The 20,434-nt window shown below is 38.9% G+C and overlaps 2 protein-coding genes across 7 annotated transcripts in view; one reads left to right on the top strand and one right to left on the bottom strand.

Moving 5' to 3' along the window:
• Window positions 1-5,040, bottom strand: part of rc3h1b (ring finger and CCCH-type domains 1b) — a 28,124-nt gene extending 23,084 nt beyond the window's left edge. For all 3 annotated transcript variants that reach the window (XM_082173768.1, XM_082173770.1, XM_082173769.1), the window contains exons 1-3: window positions 4,890-5,040; window positions 2,344-2,805; window positions 2,130-2,250 (exon numbers count right to left, since the gene is read on the bottom strand). In XM_082173768.1, coding sequence (XP_082029894.1) covers window positions 2,130-2,250; window positions 2,344-2,574 — 352 coding nt within the window. In that variant the 5' untranslated portion in view covers window positions 2,575-2,805; window positions 4,890-5,040. The remainder of the gene's footprint in view (window positions 1-2,129; window positions 2,251-2,343; window positions 2,806-4,889) is intronic.
• Window positions 4,926-19,955, top strand: LOC309501627 (uncharacterized protein). Of its 4 annotated transcripts, none has more exons than XM_082173773.1 (11): window positions 4,926-5,064; window positions 7,119-7,192; window positions 8,176-9,119; window positions 9,706-9,775; window positions 10,158-10,298; window positions 10,734-11,935; window positions 12,288-12,408; window positions 14,818-15,037; window positions 18,620-18,741; window positions 19,292-19,461; window positions 19,573-19,955. In XM_082173773.1, the coding sequence occupies exons 3-11, from the start codon at window positions 8,177-8,179 to the stop codon at window positions 19,764-19,766; spliced, it is 3,183 nt and encodes a 1,060-aa protein (XP_082029899.1). In that variant the 5' UTR covers window positions 4,926-5,064; window positions 7,119-7,192; window position 8,176; the 3' UTR covers window positions 19,767-19,955. The 4 variants fall into 4 exon arrangements, with proteins under 4 accessions (XP_082029899.1, XP_082029900.1, XP_082029898.1 ...); XM_082173774.1 differs by having other exon boundaries at window positions 8,160-9,119; XM_082173772.1 differs by lacking the exon at window positions 4,926-5,064 and having other exon boundaries at window positions 5,456-7,192; window positions 8,160-9,119.
• The last annotated feature ends 479 nt before the right edge of the window (window positions 19,956-20,434 follow it).

Raw genomic sequence — 20,434 nt, 5'->3', positions numbered from 1 at the left:
TGCTGTGATATGTCATCATATTGGATGATGACAGGTGTCGGTGATTCGTGATCAGCACTGCTGCTGTTGCTGCTGTATCAGTCAGTGGTTGTGACCGGAGGGTCTTCAATCTCAATATGCCGCGGAGTTGCCATCCTGAAGTGCGTATGTAAACTCTCGAGCGTGATCGATCACCCAAATCACGTGACATGCACTTTATTTAGTAAATAATATTATAATAATATTTAGTAAAACTACAGCTCTTATTAGTTGTTAAAAGTGTACTCATTAATAACTATTTAATCAAATGTCAAGGAAGAAAAAAATAGTTTTGTGACAAAGTGATGTGAGAGTTGGGCCGGGGCAGCAGGGGGCGGGGCGCGTTCGGTTCGACATGAGAGTATCGCGGTTCGAACCGTGGCTGTTGTATCGCGGTTTGTCGGTTCGGTTTGAATATCGTTACACCCCTAGTATGTATGTATATATATATAGGCAAATTATAACATGTTTACACAAAATTTGTTTATAGCCTATATATATATTGAATGTAAACTTTGATAATCATAATTAATAAATCGCAATTACAATTCGAAGGGAATAATTGGCAATTATGATTTTTGTCATAATCGTGCAGCACTACCTTAGGTGAAGAAACGTGTTTATTATTTATTCATTTGATTTTACAACTGTTCACTGAAAGAGTTGGTTTCAATAAAACTACTTGTGACATCATATTTGGCTTTGAACATTTTCTCTCACTTTGCGGAAAAAATATCGGGATATATATCGTATATCGATATTCAGCCTAAATATATCGCGATATGACTTTTGGTCCATATCGCCCAGCCCTATTTGGTCATGCTCATTATACTGGCTTAAAGTTGCCATTAAATGAAAATTCACCCTATCTGCTCTCTATATATGGATGGTGGTTGTTATTTATGTAACTTGCGTTACATTGCGACTTTAAAGTAGTGATGCACTGTAATTTTAGCAACCAAAAATTATTGTTTTAGAAAAAGAAAAAAAATCTGCTTTTCCCGAAATGGTTTTGGAGGGCCAAAATCATTGACTAAAAAGGTGACATTTAATTAGAGCTTCTCAGATGATGCATTTTGACTATGTCAGCATCTATATGTTACATGTATAAGCTACAACAGGTAAACATGTCATCACTATGTTGAACCAATTTTGACTTTTAAATCTCAAGATCAATCTTTTATGACGATTCACACTGCACGATTTTCACATGCTGACAGGTTTTGCGAAATCGCCGACAAATACCAGAAATCGGTGCTCGTTCACGCGAGTGACGATCACGCAGTGTGAATTATCAAAGACGCGATTGAGATAATCGCTGATTTATCTAAACAGTGAGATATTTGGCATGCTAAATATCTGGAGCTGTCGGCGATTCAAAATCCTGCTGTGTGAAATATGTTCTGACTGACAACTACATCGGCGATGACCTGCAGCCAATGAGAGAGCAAGATACAGGGCAGCGGGATGTTCGGGGAGGAGTTATAGACCACAATATCAGTATCTTAATATATTTACAATTATATCAAACAGAAACAAAGCACAAACATTTGATTAAAAAGCTGCAACAGCAGCACATTGCAAAATTAGTTATTTACCTCCAACTTTCTTTGCAGAACACACAATCCTTGCTCCCCGTGTCTCCCAAACTATTTCCTCCTCCATCATCTTTTTTCTTTTTCTCCTTTTCAGCGCACAGACGATTTGGATCGCAAGCATCTTGCGGTATATCATTTTTAATAACAATCCCGGTCTAACTCACGTGATCTAGCGTTATTTCCTTAACACTTCTCACTCGTGTTTGGTTGTGAAACGTAGTTGTCGATTCTTCGTATTGTAAAGGCATGCAATGTGTAACCCAGCACACAGTAGCACACAGCAGCAACTGTTACGCTACCCAGATAGTCGTGCAGTGTGAAAAGAACAGTGATCTGATGAGTCTGAAAATAGCGCAGTGTGAACTCGGTATTAGTCTATGCTGTTTACTGTTGATGTGTGAACAAAAATTGTAGCATGCCTGCCATACATTTTTTTTTTGATTTTCAATTAAATGAAAACATAAATTTTAGTGGACCGCTACTTTAAAGACCATATCAGAGCATGTCAGGTACCTCGTGCACTGCTGAGGGGTTTGAGGTAGAGGGCCAGCTCCTCAACGCACTGCCGAGCCTCATCATAATGCTTGGTGTCCTCTGGGCACGCAATGAGCGCCACAGGTTGCTGTTTGGGCACCTGAAACAAAAAGACAAATGAAATGAAGCACACAGTGGGAGATCTGAAAGACTACGATTACGCTGCTTGGTAAAATCGGTCGAAACGCCTCACCTGACCCCCAACCAGCTGTAGCAGGGCCGAGTTGACGGGCAGCTGCTCGATGTCGGTGTTGATGGCCGTCTGGTCAAAGGGACAGGCCTTGCGATGAAGCTTGTTGAGGCACATCTTGCAAACAGTGTGGCCGCAACCCAGACTGATGGGCCGACGCACTGTCTCCTCGAACGTCTGGGTGCATATGGGGCACAGTAAAAACTCTGTCCATTGTGGAGCTTGTACAGGCATTGTAGCGAGGTTGTTCTACATGTAAACAAGGGTGGGGGCGCTTCTCCTGGGTGTGCGTGCAGGTGTATGTGTGATTGGGTGTTTCATTTAACAAAAAGGAAATAATAGATTGGGGGGGGGGGGGGGGGGGGATGAAAGATTCCACTGGAATCAAAAAATCTTCTGAACACAGGAGTTCTTAAATAAGTTCACACGTCCCGGGTGATCATCACATGGTGTGAAACCTGAAACCTGGAACAAAAGAGATGCCGTTGATGAATAATCTGACACAAATGGAAATTAGGAAACTATATCTTTACTGTCATGATACACATTAACCAACACAGTTATGCAGTTAAATACAGTTACCGACTGGCTTATTGAAGATCAACCACGTCTGACTAGTTTAAACATTTATTATAAGATTACATTCTTTAAAAAGTCTTTTCCTAGTTTCTGAAAAGAATTTTGTCAAGGAATATTACATTGAGCAATTATTACGGCAAGACACGACAGGCAAAACCATTGGTTTTTATTTAGTTTTTCCATGCTATTTTACTTCCATTACTTTCAGACTAGTGGAAATAAAAAATTCAAAATTACACATTTAAGTGTTCATTACACTTTATCTAATTGCATCTGTAGACTTTTAAATGACAATAGCTATCTTCAAAAGCTGTTTGCTCAAAATTAGTTTTTCTAATGCACCGAGTCCGAAATCTCAACTTCAGAAGCATTTACATTCATCAAACTTTAAATGGATAGTTCACCCAAAAATGAAAATTGCCACCATTTACTCACCCTGAAGTTGTTCCAAACCTGTTTCTTTCAGAGTTTCTTTCTTCTGTTGAACACAAAATAAGACATTTTAAAGAACGTTGGTAACCAGACAGTTGACGGTAGCCATTGACTTCCAAAGTAGGAAAACAAAACACTATGGAAGTGGGTGCCGTCAACTGTGTGGTTACCAGCATTCTTAAAATGATCTTCTTTTGTGTTCAACAGAAGAAAGAAACTCATACAGGTTTGGAACAACTTGAGGGTGAGAGGATGACAACATTTTCATTTTTGGTTGAACTATCACTTTACAGTTTTTTTTTTTTTTACAGAGGAGGTTATTCATATATAATTTGCCAGATTTATATACAAGTGTATTCACTAAAATACATGGTGGAAATGTATTTTCTGACAAACGGAGTGATGAAGAGAGAAGTAATCCAAAATTCCCACAGTAAAAACATTTAAATCTTATATGACAAAATGAACCAGGCTTTATCCCATGTTCAGATTTGTGTGCTGGAAATGTATGCAAAACAGTGCATTTTTCATTACATAACGCAGCATGTTTAAACATAACACTACTACAAAAACAAAAGTATCATCTATATGCATAAAAAGTATCTATTCGTTACAATTAGACTATTCACCTGTGGTGTACACAGGCTAACGTTACCCTCGTCTGTCAATAAACTTAACTTCATGTAACGTTACTTTAAGCAATTCTGAAAGTATAAGCGTTACATGAACTCGTTTGATAGACACGTATTAAAATTAACCCCATTTAACTGCCGCAAATAATCCAAATTGATTAACAGATTAATATTGTGTTCTCCACTGTCCATCTCAATTAGCCATCAAGCTAACACAATGTTCGCTGGCTCTTGTGTCTATCTGGGCTGAATACGCTAGCAGCAAATACGCCCTCTTTTCATTCCTAACAGGGATTGTAAGCATAGAAAAAGAATTAAACAGACTCAAATGTGTGCTAATGTAAGATTGAGAGATTATAAATGCGAAATATACGATGTGTTTATGCTAAACCTCAAAATATCCCGCGATTATGTAACACAGCAACCGCCAAAACACTAGATTATTATCCAGCCAACTGTCAAAACACTGCAGCGGAATCATGACATGTGGTAAGAATAGATGCAAATACATAATCACGTGGATTACTGTAAACGACTATTTTTGTAAACGGAGGCCCGTGTAAACACAGCTTTCAGTTTAGCAACCTATGCTAATAAGCTAAGTTACACTGGCTAACGAAATTGCTATTTCAATCGAATACACCGCTTAAATCAAATTTACTGGCAAAGACAACGCCAAAAACTAGATGTTGCACGGACGAACCACCGATCAAGCCCCCGTGCTGACCGAAAAATAGCTCAAGCCGAAGCTACACAAGGCTAGCCGGGCGGCTAAATGCTGCAATCGTGCTATCAGATTAGCGGTTAGCCAGCCGTGTGCGGTCCACACCCAGAAGCTAACACATAATACACGCAAAACCCGCTGTTCTGCATCCCACAGGCGCAAGACAACAAATGCACACTCACTCGCTCATTCTTTACTGAGTATCAGCTATCTTCATCTTTTCTTAAGAAAACGCTTGGTTATTTCCTCGGTCGCCATGTCGACCGTTATAACGGGTTGCCGAAGTAGTTCGGGAGTTCCTCGCGCACAACTACCAGCAGAGGCAGCGCTTGAGTTCACCGAGGCGGAGAAGAACGAGTGAGTAGCGGAGCGCCCCCTGTGGCCGAGCAGCGCGCTGAAAACACACACACACACACACACACACAAAATAAAATCATGCCTGGGCAAATCATGGCATACAATTCATAATTATAAGAAAGGTCAAAATTGATACACTACGTCATAATTATGACAGAAAAGTCATATTTATTAGAAAAAGTCACAATTATGACAAACGAAATTATTGCATACTAAAGTCATATTTATCCGATAAAAAAGTTGACAAGTATTAGACGAAAAGTCGAAATACTAACCTACACTTAGTAATAATAATTATATATATATATATATATATATATATATATATATATATATATATAGGCTATATATATATATATATATATAATTGTCATAATTATGACAGCCTAAATGTCATTATTCGAACATGAAAATTGAAATTATGATATAGAAAGTCAAAAAGTAAAAGTTAGCCTATCACATAAACAGATGAAATTACTTTTTATTAGAAAAACTGTGGAAATTATAACATACTAAGTCATAATTATGACAGAAAAGTAATATTTATGAGAAAAGAAGTCACAATTATTACATAAACAGACGGAATTTACATATGGTGTCATATTTATAAGATTAAACAGTGACATTGTGACATAACAAGTCATAAGTAGGCCTATTAGATGAAATTCGAACCTACCAAGTCATAATTATGACAGCCTTAATTTCATTATTTCGAACATGAAAACTGAAATGATGACAGTTCTAAGTTATCATTATAAGATGAAAGTCGAAATTATGACAAAAAGTAGGCTAGTTATCACTAGTTATAGTTATTTTTATTATATAAAAAGACATGACATAAGTCATAATTATGGCATAAAAGTCAATTGGGACATACAAACGGAAATTATGACATCAAAAGTCAAATTATGAGATAAAAGTTGAAATTATGTAATAAAGATTAAATTATGACAAAAAATTTAAAATGATGACATAAAATGATGAAATAGTGTAATTTATAAGATGAACATGAATTGACATAAAACACGAAATAATGACAGTCAACAATTATGAAATTACAACATGAAAGGTTGCAATAACAAACCAAATCATAATTATGACTTTTTATATCTTAACTATGACTTTTTAATGACTTTTGGCATAAAGAGTCATAATTAATGACGGACTAAGTATAAAAATATTTAATTTTTTAATTTTTAGTATCATATTTTTTACTTTTTATCCCCTTATGTGACAGAAATGTACTTCCATATGAATCTGTTGCTTTTTTATTTATTTTTTATCATTTTTAATCATGATGGTTTCCACACTTTTTCACATAGACAGAGTTCAGACGTAATACAGTTGTCACACTGTGATTATTTCCCTTCTCTCAGATGTCATCATTCATGTTCACCTTTACATTAGCATCCTCTCTCTCTCTCTCTCTCTCTCTCTCTCTCTCTCTCTCTCTCTCTCTCTCTCTCCCTCTCTCTCTCTCTCTCTCTCTGTGGAAAATTTCCAGTGTGTAGTCCACATTCCTGCAAAGATATTTGAGAAATACTTTTTTGCAGCTACACTTTTTGGGAAAATCAGCTTACATTATATGGCTAACTCATAATTTCATATTGTTTTGGGTGGCATATGTATATAGTTCAGTATTTTCAACACTGGGAAATTTTCTAAGTTCTCAGGTAGATTATCTTTTTGCACAACTGCAATCAGTAGCATCTCTCAAAATACTTGTCCTGTCACACTTGACCTTTACATATTGAGTGCACTTTTTAAATACTGCTTCTGTGAATTGTACCAACTTATGCAATGAAATGCTACGGTTGACATCAAAGGAATTATAGTACGCATTTATTTTCCATTTTTGTCTAATCCGTCTGATTTCTGCGGGGATTAACAGACCAATCATGAATATTGAGCGAGCGCTCATAGGTTAGAGATGGAATCTACCAGCAGGGGATGCGCAGTGATAGGTGCTGGTGACAGCTGAACGAAGAGGAGCATCATGGGAGTAATTCCTCATTTCAACGGGTGACATTTGTTCTTGTTTTCGGCCATTCAAGTATTAAAAGAGAGGCAGGGATGATTCTGCATGAACTGTAACAGACTCAAATGGACCATCAGTGAAAGGATTAAGGTAAGATGTTATACAGTATATAATAATATGCAATGCCATGTAATAATGCAATGACCTATATAATATAAAATAATAATAAATATATTGTTTTTATTATCCTCCATCACAGTTTGTGTTACTACAAATAAACAATGTTTCATAAATCTTATTTGTATTTTTATCTGTATCATGGTTTGCCTAAACCTATGCAGAAATATTGCAATATCTTACTTATTATAACTTCATTTTGGGTACTAATACATACATACCGGAGATCTGTCCATGTATAATTACAGTTCCAAAACAGATCACTTATTTAATAAGGAGTGATAAGTCTGTACCAATGAATTCATTATGCATCCATTGTGATATTTGTCATTATCTTCAAGAGAGTTAATTTCAGATAGCTTGGTGTGGGGAATCTAACACTATGAAAGTATTGGTGTTATGCTAACTCTTACATAGTATGTTGTGCGAAAGAGGGATAAAAAAAATATTTGTGACCCTGGATCACAAAACCAGTCACAAGTCGCACGGTTATATTTGTGGCAATAGCCAACAATACTTTGTATGGGTCAAAATTATCGATTTTTCTTTTATGCCAAAAATCATTAGGATATTAAGTAAATATCATGTTCCATGAAGATATTTTGTAAATGTCTTACCGTAAATATATAAAACATTTGTTTTTGTGAGTGAATGCAGCACAAAAAATGAATGTAAAACTTTAAAGGTGATTTTCTCAATGTTTTGATTTTTTTGCACCCTCAGATTCCAGATTTTTAAATAGTTGTATCGCGGCCAAATATTGTCCAATCCTAACAAACCATACATCAATGGAAAGCTTATTTATTCAGCTTTCAGATTATGATGTGACTGAATCCCATGTGACTGGTTTTGTGGTCCAGGGTCACATTTAATCTACTAACATGGAATCCCTGAACAGCGACTCCGTCTGCTTTATCTTGTTGCCATTTTCTCCTTAAAGTATCCCTTAATTGCAGAATGGAGGAGGAGATAGAAGATCTCTCTGGGACACATCCACCAAAGAGTGTGGCAGAGCAAGGTGCAGAGCTACCAGATGACCCTCAAAGTGGACCCTCCACTGATCTACTGAAATCCAAAGCAATAGGTTCAGCAGTTTCTGCCCTGCAATCTAAAGTCAAAGCAGTGTCCCAGAGAAGGTTAAAGGTAGCGGAGAGTGGTGATCTATTACCAGAGGATTCCACAGAAGGGTCAGTGAAGAAACCCCAAGACGATGAAGTGCTTTCTCCTTGTCAAACAGAATACACTGAGCAGAGCAATAAGTCAAGCACTGTGCAAGAAGTGCTGGAACCCAACTCTGGGATGCAAGGAGAAAAGGAGACTTGCAGCAAAAGTGGGAAAGGCAGCCCATCTCAAGGTGTGCCAGAGTTGTCCCGTGGGCTTTGTGAAGGGTCTAGCCTGGAGAACATTGCAGTGGGTGGTGCTGGTGAACCTCAAGGTGACACTGCATCAAAGTCGATGACGTCTTCTCCCAAGCACTGGGCTCCTCCCAAGGGCTTTTGGCGAGTGGCACGACCAGAGACGCTACTTCTTAGTCCAGAGAGTTCCTCTACACTGGCAACCGCAAAAGATGTACCTCCCACAATTGAAGAGGGTCCAAAACGGAAGCCAAAACTAAAAACTGGGGGTGCACTTGTTCACAAGGAGTTGCAAAGGTCTGACAGCTTGGAAAGTGCTTTTCATAGGTGTCTCCAGAGGGAGATTGGAGAAGCAGATACAGTTGGTGGGCTGTGGAAGGCAGACAGTTGGGAGACTGTGTGCTCCAGAGGAGAGTCTTTGTCTGTTGCAGAGAAAGTCGAGATGAACAAGACATACCTTAACCAATATCAAGTTGAGGCCACTGAGATCACAACTTCCATGCGTCCAGAGGGACAGTATCAACCACCAAAGGAGCCACACAGAGGTAAGACCTTGGCTTAAAGGGGTAGTTCTGTCATCATTTACTCGGCCTCATGTCGTAACTTTCTTTCTTATGTGGAACACAGTAGAAGATATTTAGAAAAATGTTCAATGATGTTTGGATCCTGATGTTTTCTTATTTTGGGTTCCGTTAATTGCCTTGTGCAGTTTTTCACTGTATCCGTGATTTAACCAGAATTATACACTCGAGGGTCACTGAGCCAAAACTCACAGAAGGGAGGTTATGATCTCTCAGAACAGATGTGCCTGCCTGTCACCATAATTACAGATGTGGGGGAAGGGTTTGGGAGAGAGTGGAGCAGTGGAGATAATAGTGTTTTAATACCGTACGACGTAGGGATAGGCTGAAATCTGCCGGCTTGGTTTTCCGGAATGTTGTGTAACAGCACGCTGACCTCTCTGGATCAGAAGGCTACAGAATAATGGTACAGTGTGTTGCACATAGCACCCTTGTGTTGTAAATCAGAAATAATGTGATATTGAGTCCGGTCTTGTGGCGGATGACCAAAATTGAAATTAGTGTGCTTGAGTTTATTATTTTAATTTTTAATTTTTTGTTTGTTTTACAGATTTACCTCCCTACAAAGCAGATTATTGGGACTCAGCAATTATCACAAAAGAGCCTGTGTTTAACTATAGGTAAGAGACATTGCACTCAATCAAACACATTATTGAATATGGTTGTTCATTTGCACTTAGCTGGGGTAGACCTCTGCCAGAACACAAATCCATGTGAAAGACAGACATCTTTTTTAAGATTAAGGCATGCACATAACATGCCCATGATAGAGATTATATAAGACAGATTTGCGCTTCTGGCATTCTATGTTTATTTCTGATTTGTGGAAAGTATAGTGAAAGATCATCAATACTGACAGTTTAATGTTCAATATTGTACACGTACATGCAATAACAAGTTGTACTTTTGTAGGTTTGGATTACTGTTGAGACATATCAAACATTTTGAATAATTATTTCATTTTCTCAGGAGAGTGTCAAATTCTTTTTCTGTTTTGGACAGACCTCTGATCTCCACCGCTGATGTAACTCTCAGTCCACGTCATGAACAAGCAAAGCGTTTGTTAGAAAGAGCTCGATTCAAAGCACGTTCTCAAAACCCTAAGAGTGAAACCCCCACCTGCCATGGTCAAAGAGAAGAATTGTAAGTCACCTCAACACTTTTAATTCCCTTCATGGGAATCATGGGAATCTATTTTTACAGTCATATATTCATTTATCACTGTGGAAAAAAAAACAATGCAATCCTTTCTAAAGTCATTACCCATATCCTGTTATGCACTGACATATTAATTTAAGCAATTAATTCAGAGTTGTGTTCTTGTGTTATATAATTACATGTACTGCATATAACACATATTTGTCAAGCATTTTTTATTAATCTGTTTCTTTGGAACACAAATTAAAATGATTAAAGGCCTTCATTTATGTACTTCAAATGAATGCTGCTTGTTTCCATTCAGGTTTGAATGATAATCATGTAACATTATGCAGTGATGTAATAGAGATAATCAAATTATACAGACAGGGATTGCAGATCTCCAGGTGTTTTCTAAAAGCTCTTGTATCTGCTTTATAGGGAGCCCTTACCAATAAGTGTGTCATCTACCCTGCACACGGCTGTTCTTGTCACCGCTCAAGAGGAAGTGATTTCACCTCTTCGGTCACTGGACGTCCGTGGAAGGAACCATGAACGTGGGGTGCCCTCGCGTCGGTATGGCCATTCGCCCACAAGAGTACGCTTCGAAGACGAGTCAGAAAAGGAGGCTGAGCGGCGATACATGGAGCGGGTGCGTGAACGCGGGCCAGTGGTGGTTGAGAAATCTCACTCCAGCCAACAGCTAAAGGGGGATCTGGTGTACAACATTCAGGAGGAAAGCAGGGGCAAGGCAATAAACTGGGCAAACGTTGGTATTCCTGTGGCCATATTAACCAAAGAGGGAGAGTGTTTGGCTGCCATGGTGCCAAAGGACGAAATGCTCAGGACATGTGAAACCTGTGGAAGCATCTTGGGATCTGCACAGACCACAGCTTGTCCTTCCAAGACAACACACAGTATTGTAGATTCTCGGGAGAAGGAAGTCCCTCGATGGGTCAGCCCTAGCCAATCATGTCGCCGAACCATCCACCCGACCCTCATGGAAAGGATAACTTTTAGTGGAGGCGTCAGCCTGGCAGAAAGTGTAGGGCGGGGAGGTGTAGGAGGTGCAGGTGAGAGCACATCAGCTTTTGGGAAGCTTCGAAGAAGGAGCAGGAAAGGAGAAAGCAGAGGTGAAACCAGTAATGGACCTTATGCTCGAAGTCAGGATCTATGGGCTCAGAGAAGGAACTCCAAAACCAGGTCAAGTCTAGAGGATCAAACTACTCGCTCTAAAGTTCGGAAGATGTCTGCACAAGGCACTACAGAAACCTCACCTGACCATGAGAATAAGGATCTCTCCAGCAATGTCAGGGACTCTCCTCCTCACCTTCCCATCAAATCGGCTCTGAAATCAGGTTCTAAAAGCCGTCCAACAGGGCAACGGGTGGTCAAGCTAATGCCCTCAGTTCAGTACCGTTTAATTCACCTTGACCACCAGCTGGATGGAGGCTCTCATCATGAAAACATACAACCTGATGAGCACCTCAGTGTCACTCTCTGTGCCTCCCCTCAGGTTCTTCCTGTCACCTCAGGACCGACGTCTTGCAACAGACCATCCTCTCTCAGGTATTCCTCATCTATGCTGACAACAGACCTCCAGGCTTTGACAATATGGGACTCTGCAGGCGACCCAGTCACTGGTAAGTTTACTTAAAACAAGATCTCAAATGAGGAAATGTGGCATCCCACTGGCCAACTCAACTAGGCCAGGATGGCAGACCTAACAGTTTTAAGCTGAAACCTTGATGCTTTTCTTTCTGTGTTCTATCAACCATGTAAATTAAGCATACAATTGAAAATTGCCTGGAAAACAGTTAGTGAGACACTGCCTCTAAATGAACAACAGATTTACAAATAACCTGATTCAGAGCTGATTTACTGATTCCAACTCCAACATGGTTTGCTCATTCGTTTGTTGTGCATCAGATCATTTGGTAAGTGAGGGTGTCTGTATGGATCCTAGAAGCACTTGCACAGCTCCTGTTTCCTCAGATTGCCGCCCAGCTTTGAGAGCTATGGGAATGTCCAAGGCAGAAGACCTGAGGGCAGAACTTCTGAGAGCAGAGCACCGAAAAGCTGAAATACATTGGGATGACAGTTTAGCTGTGTCTAGGTAAGCTACATCATAAGAGATCCCTTACCTGACAATGTGTAATATTATCTATGTGCCATAGATAATTGCAGATTTAATATGTTTACATTTGCATCATAGTACACAAAGCATCAAGTACACAAAGGTTCCTAAAGAGGTCAAACTCACCTGAAGGAGTTTCCTAAAGTTACCTTATAAATGGATGAGTTGAATGTAACTGGTAGCCCAATATGTGGTGTGATCACACCCACAATGCAACCTTAATAAATCGCTTCCATTATAATCAATGAAGTATCCACTGTCTACACTGCAAAAGTCGATTCATTCCCCTGATGTGAGGTGAAACATTAAAAATATTGGCAGTAGTATTGCATTGTGTTGCTCACTCTGTGGATACATTCGCATTTGTCGCAGCCAGCAACCCTAGCAGACATGAATTAAACAGTGAAGTTAAACAAATATATTTTTTTTCTCTAACTAAGGGGTCTTTCACACTTGCAGTTTAGTTAGAAACAGGGAACAGTTTGAATGAAAACTTGATGTGAAAGCTGTCATGTGGGAGTGGGAGAAGGAGGTGGTCTGAGTTCGGTTCGGAACTTGAATCACATAATTTGGACTGAATCACATAATTTGGCTTGTTCAGGAAAATAAAATAAAATAAAGTAACTGGCACATGTGTTTTAGCCAGTGGTGACATCAGTTCAACGAAACATATTTATGGGATGACAGTGGTTATGACTTACCTTATGAGCTAGAATGAGCATGCAGTATAATCGTGCACAGTAAAAGCAATCAGAGCGGCAAATGAATGGCTCACAATCAGCTGTCTAGTTGTGACACACACAGGCAAAAACAAACATCCAAAACAATGCTGTGTTCTTGTTGGATTGATGGTACACTGTAAAAAAAAAAAAAATCAGGAATTTACAGGATTAAAGAGTATTATTTTACAATAAATTACTGTAGTCAGAAATTTACAGTGAAAATAATGCATACTGGGTCATTTTCTTCTGAATTACTGTTAATCAACAGCTAAATGATGCTGACATCACAGTTATTAACTGCTCTTGTTTTACTGTGAACTCACATTTTTAAGGTGTCTTTAACCATGCCACTGTAAGAAATTATAGTGTTTAGTACAGTAATTGTTTTGAAGTTGCCATAATGGTGATTAGTGTTCCATTTGCTTGGAATCTTGGACCTTGTATATTTATATTTATATTTAAATTTCTGATCTAGCCAATTCAGAAGTGTGACAAATGTAAACATTTGTTAAAACAATGACAAGGTAGAATATAAAATAAGCTAACTGGCTGATTTTAAGTTAGTAAAACTATACTATTATTAGCATTATTTCAGCATAAAGATTTACCAATATCTTATTTCAAATTCATAATTGTCTGTAGATGGATATTTCACAATAGTAAAGCAGCTGCTAAGATTTATCTTTGAAAGGTGTAACCATCTTGCAACACAATTTTTTTTTTCTTCCATCACCATATGCACAGATATCAATACTCGACATACAAAACACAACAATGGTGACACTCAACAAATAATAATAATAAAAAAATATAAATTCTGAACATTACAAAATAAACAAACAACCCAAACTGCTAAAAGTGAACAAAAAAGAATCAAGAAACTCCACCGCATAATCTAATCATGCTGCACTGCATGCTGGGTACCTTCATAGTGCATGTAGAAATACAGTAGCCTATGATATTGTAGATTTTCCAAGAATTTTCCAAGAGTGCAGTTAGATACAAGAGAATTCCTACTGTGGAATTACTGTGAAAGTAATGCAATTATTAACCTGGAATATACTGTAATTTCACTCATTTACACATTTTTAACAGTGTATTTTTTACCTTCTGAGAACTTGTGAAGAGCTTATAAAATGTGTAACGGAGTCAAAACAGTGGCAGGAATTACTCTGTCATACTCACAAACTAATATCTGCTGCAAGGAGATGTGGTTCCGATGCCTGTACTTAACTGTAATGGGCAACCGTAGCTCCTATGACGAGAAAAAATATATGCTTGAGCATTCTGTCCTTTTTAGGGTCGCATCTTGTGTCATCATGTCCTGTTTTTGGTTCATTTAGATGTCTATGGTCCATGTTGGGTTCATATTTCAGTCGAACTGCACCAGAGTTTGTTTGAAAGTAAACCAGGACCCATCTTTTCAGAGGTCTCAGTCCATTTGTTTGGTGCGCACCAGGGACCGGATGGCAGCGTTCACACTTATTCAAGTGAACCGAAATAATAGAGCAAACGCACCAGAGTTTGTTTTAATGGAACCAAACCTGTGAACAAGTGTGAACACACTCTAAGCCTTATAGATAAATGCATTGCTTCACAAGATAAATTTGTACTTTTATAGTCATTTACAGCACTCGTGAATTTCTTCCACAACTTCTTTGTGTAGGAGAACAGGGGAGCGAGAAGGGAGGCCTAAGTTATCCCTCCGTCGCTTTTTCTCAGCCATGGGACTGAACAGTATGGGTAAGCTGGTAAAGGGCAGCCGGTCCAACAGCATGGAGCACCTGTGTTCCCTCAATGCCCGCTACAGTTCTGCCTCCCCTAGCCCTACACACAGAGGCCTGGTCCCTCTGAAGAGGACCCCCTCTCTCCAGTCTCTCCACACAGTGAGTTCTCTTCTTTGTTAAAGAGTTAATTCACCTACAATAGAGAGATCATTTGGACTGTATCTCTGGCTTTGTTTAATGAAATTGAAAAACATATCATGTGGTTTGCTGACCTTAATACATCTGCAGAATGATGTAACAACACACTTTGATCAGTCTGGTGGACCGAACAGAACAAACTAGAAGCAAATGTATTCTATTTATGGAGGCAAGTTGACATAAGATGCATGTTTGCTGAATTTAATTGAGGCAAATTGGTTAATAAAGGCTATTTGACACTGACAGACGCTGGCCATGGGCAACAGACACGTTCACTGGGTTTTGTTGGCATTGGTCGCTGCTTGTTTTCATAGACTGAACATGTTGATTTGTCGTTTGTCGGGTCTATACTATACTAATAGGAAGAATATAGCAAACCTACCTGGGTCACCTAATACCTAACCTATACCCCCTCCTCCCCCAATACTCATTATGTGAAAAACAATAACATAATAGGCTATTTATTATATATATATATATATATATATATATATATATATATATTTCAGATGGCACTTAGAGGCTTTTGCATCTGAACTCTTCATATATATATATATATATATATATATGCACCATGCAAGTATTTGATGTATGCTGATCTGATTGTATTACAGTAATTTTGAGAATGCTTAAAATCCAGCTTTGCCATTGCAGAAATAAAATGTATTTTAAAATAAATAAAAGTAGAAAAGTTATTTTAAATTGTAAAACATATTTCAAAATTTTTAATAAAAGTACTTAAATGGTTAGTTCACACTAAAATAAAAAGTCTGTCATTAATTATTCATCACCCTCATGTCATTCCAAACCCATAAGACTTTTGTTCATCCTCTGAACACAAATCTTTTTAAATGAAATCTGAGAGATTTCTGTCCTTCCATTGACACTGGAGAATTTCCACTTTGACGCTTCAGAAAGTTCATAAAGAGATTGAAAAAAAAAAAATCCATATGAATAGAGATATTTTATATTATTCAGATATAAACATTGATCAGTGACCATAAACAGAAGCTCAACCAAACCTGCTTGATGCAAGATAATGAACCTCATTGGTTCTTGCTGAAGCTCAAACATGCTGCGTAATACGAGAATGAACCTCATCGGTTCTGGCAGAAGCTCAAACGTGCTGCGTAACACGAGAATGAACCTCATTGGTTCTTGCTGAAGCTCAAACGTGCTGCGTAACACGAGAATGAACCTCATTGGTTCTTGCTGAAGCTCAAATGTGCTGCGTAACACGAGAATGAACCTCATTGGTTCTTGCTGAAGCTAAAACGTGTTGCGTAACACGAGAATGAACCTCATTGGTTCTGGCAGAAGCTCAAACGTGCTGCATAACACAAGAATGAAGCTCATCGGTTCTTGCAGAAGCTCAAATGTGTTGCGTAACATGAGAGAATGAACCTCATTGGTTCTTGCAGAAGCTCAAACATGCTGCGTAACACGAGAATGAACCTCATTGGTTCTTGCTGAAGCTCAAACGTGCTGTGTAACACGAGAATGAACCTCATTGGTTCTTGCAGAAGCTCAAACGTGCTGCGTAACATGAGAGAATGAACCTAATAGGTTCTTGCAGAAGCTCAAACGTGCTGCGTAACACGAGAATGAACCTCATTGGTTCTGGCAGAAGCTCAAACGTGCTGTGTAACACGTGAATGAACCTCGCTGGTTCTTGCTGAAGCTCAAACGTGCTGCGTAACACAAGAATGAACCTCATCGGTTCTTGCAAAAGCTCAAACGTGCTGCGTAACACAAGAATGAACCTCATTGGTTCTTGCAGAAGCTCAAACGTGCTGCGTAATACAAGAATGAACCTCATCGGTTCTTGCAGAAGCTCAAACGTGCTGCGTAACACAAGAATGAACCTCATCGGTTCTGGCAGAAGCTCAAACGTGCTGCGTAACACAAGAATGAACCTCATCGGTTCTGGCAGAAGCTCAAACGTGCTGCGTAACACAAGAATGAACCTCATCGGTTCTTGCAGAAGCTCAAATGTGTTGCGTAACATGAGAGAATGAACCTCATTGGTTCTTGCAGAAGCTCAAACGTGCTGCGTAACACGAGAGAATGAACCTCATTGGTTCTGGCAGAAGCTCAAACGTGCTGCATAACACAAAAATGAAGCTCATCGGTTCTTGCAGAAGCTCAAATGTGTTGCGTAACATGAGAGAATGAACCTCATTGGTTCTTGCAGAAGCTCAAACGTGCTGCGTAACATGAGAGAATGAACCTCATTGGTTCTTGCAGAAGCTCAAACGTGCTGCGTAACACGAGAATGAACCTCATTGGTTCTGGCAGAAGCTCAAACGTGCTGCGTAACACAAGAATGAACCTCATCGGTTCTTGCAGAAGCTCAAACGTGCTGCGTAACACGAGAATGAACCTCATTGGTTCTGGCAGAAGCTCAAACGTGCTGTGTAACACAAGAATGAACCTCATCGGTTCTTGCAGAAGCTCAAACGTGCTGCGTAACACGAGAATGAACCTCATTGGTTCTTGCAGAAGCTCAAACGTGCTGCGTAACACAAGAATGAACCTCATCGGTTCTTGCAGAAGCTCAAACGTGCTGCGTAACACAAGAATGAACCTCATCGGTTCTTGCAGAAGCTCAAACGTGCTGTGTAACACGAGAATGAACCTCATTGGTTCTTGCAGAAGCTCAAACGTGCTGCGTAACACGAGAATGAACCTCATTGGTTCTTGCTGAAGCTCAAACGTGCTGCGTAACACGAGAATGACCCTCACTGGTTCTTGCTGAAGCTCAAACGTGCTGCGTAACACGAGAATGAACCTCATTGGTTCTGGCAGAAGCTCAAACGTGCTGCGTAACACAAGAATGAACCTCATCGGTTCTTGCAGAAGCTCAAACGTGCTGTGTAACACAAGAATGAACCTCATTGGTTCTTGCAGAAGCTCAAACGTGCTGCGTAACACGAGAAGGAACCTCATTGGTTCTGGCAGAAGCTCAAACGGGCTGCGTAACACAAGAATGACCCTCATCGGTTCTTGCTGAAGCTCAAACGTGCTGCGTAACACAAGAATGAACCTCATTGGTTCTCGCACGTCAAGCGAATTAGCTTGAGCTTATGTTTATTAAATCTGATGTGTGTGTTGATCAATGTTTATATGTGAATAAAAGCCTAAATTAAATCTAAATTAAATTGAGTCTCTTCAAAATTTAGACTAAACCGTTCAATTCATATAAATTTGTTTTATGATCTCTTTATGAACTTTTTGAAGCGTCAAAGTGGTAGTTGTAATGTGTAGCTGTCAATGGAGGGACATAAATCTCTCAGATTTGATCAAAAATATCTTCATTTGTGTTCCGAAGGAGAACGAAAGTCTTACGTGTTTGGATCGACATGAGGGTGAGAAAATGATGACAGAATTAGCATTTTTGGAAGTTTTTTAAACTATAATACCCATGTAATGTCAGAGGTTTGAACATCCAAGTTTATCAAAATGTCAGTTGTTGCTTTTTACATATGTTTATTCATTAGAAAGACAGTGTTTTAAAGATTCAGTGTTTCTCTCTGCCACCAGGAGTCTCCTTTGGCTCAGTTACGTAAAGCATCTTCTGTCCAGAGTCTACAGTCCCCGAAGAGGAAGTTTGAACGTTCCACTATATTAGGAGAGCTTCTACTGCCATTGAGTTTGGCACCAAGGTGTGTAATATTAAATGTGATAAAGTCTCTATTCATTTTTAGTATTAAAGTCGGCATGAAATGGAAGTTGCGATAGTCTTTTCTTCCCTATTGTGACGTATATCCGAGTGAATGAGGGAATGTAAAATGAGAAAAATGTATGGTGGGACTTGATTTCTTCCATCGGGAATTGATTGGGTCGTAGGAAGTTCGAAGGCAGATCTAAATGCCAGTTTGCAGTCGCGGAGGATATTAAGCCCCACATTACACCAAGACATATATCAGAAGGGTAGCAGACGTCGCTTCGATAGCGAAGAGGGGTTAACATTCTTTGATTAAAGATTACGAAGGCATATGAATTAAAACAAATTTTATAAAAAAAAATAATGATGTGCATGGATCAATTATTTATAATAAGCACTGCAAAATTCTGTAAAACAATGGTACATTTTGATTTCATGGTTACGTTGAATGCGTACTTTATGCCTCAGATATGTAAAGTCTGATTCTGCTGTAAAACCATATTGGCTATGCCAAATTTCTGATTGGGCTGTTGATTTCTGAGTTTCAGGCAGCTTCAAAAGGAAGAGAGCATAGAGGCACTACAGGATTCTCGAGGTCCACTAGGGCGGCTGGTGCAGGCCTTTCCTGATGGGACTATACTGATAGAGCTTATCAGACCTGCCAACAATAGACCCTTTGGCTTTGTCATCTCTAGGGGTAAAGGAAGACCAGACTCAGGTTAGTTCCCCCAAATTCGCCTCCATGACACCCAAAACCCAAACCCTGTGTATGAAAGTATTCAAAGCATTTAAAGGTCTTTAACCAAAATCTGTTATGCTGGTTTTATAGGTATATATGTGGAACGGGTCGGAGACAGTGCCACAGAGAACATCTACACTGGACTTCTGGGTGTAGGAGATGAGATTCTAGAAGTCAATGGAGAAATCATTGCCGGACTGACCCTAGATCAGGTTACACGCCTCATGACCCGTGACAGCAAAGCCACGATCCGGATCCTTCCACATTCCTGGATCAAGCACTGATACAATTGAGAGGCTAAATACAGAGCATTGAGTTATACAGATAAGATCAAAATAAAGGAAAGTTTACAAAGCACTGACTGAGATGACTTTAACACAGTACTGTTCTTCAGTCATGGGTTAAGAAATCTAAAATGTTTTTTTTTGCAATGCTTTGTTAACAGAGCAATAAGAAATAAAACATTTAAAACATGTGGGTTTTTAAAAATACTTGCCACTTGGTCTTTTTTAATAATTGTAATGATTTTCGTTGTCGATGGATGGATGAATGAATGGGAGGATTGTTACCTTGAAAATGGAAGCAAAATAAAGTAATAAGCTGTCAACAACACAAGCATATGCTGATACAAAATACCAAATTAAAGATATTTGTGCATGTAATATGTTAAATGGATATTTCACCAAAAAATTTACATTCGGTCACCAATTGCATTGATGAACACAAAAGAAGATATTTTGAAAAATGTTGGTGACCAAACAGATTTTGGCTTCTATTATAAATATCTATTATAAAATTCTATTATAAATAATATAAATATTCTAAAATATCTTATTTTATGCTCAAGAAATGAAGTATGTAGTTGTAGAAGTAGAAGTAATGCATTGCATCTTGGGATACAGTATCTCACGCAGTGTAATGTGTTTGCTACACATTTTAGCAAACGAAGCAT

The sequence above is a fragment of the Leuciscus leuciscus genome, assembly GCF_965113295.1.
Source record: "Leuciscus leuciscus genome assembly, chromosome: 6".
In the NCBI taxonomy this organism is placed as follows: Eukaryota; Metazoa; Chordata; class Actinopteri; order Cypriniformes; family Leuciscidae; genus Leuciscus; species Leuciscus leuciscus.
Note: the sequence above shows the minus strand (reverse complement) of the source record. Positions and strands in the feature narration are given on the sequence as shown.

What these genes read in the sequence shown, in the direction of transcription:
- LOC309501627 (XM_082173771.1), top strand. Translation starts at nt 8,008, where the DNA reads ATGGAAAGCTTATTTATTCAGCTTTCAGATTATGATGTGACTGAATCC. An exon ending in CTCTCCAGTCTCTCCACACA is followed by an intron (nt 15,038 to 18,619) that starts GTGAGTTCTCTT and finishes CTCTGCCACCAG; the next exon opens with GAGTCTCCTTTGGCTCAGTT. An exon ending in CCATTGAGTTTGGCACCAAG is followed by an intron (nt 18,742 to 19,291) that starts GTGTGTAATATT and finishes TCTGAGTTTCAG; the next exon opens with GCAGCTTCAAAAGGAAGAGA.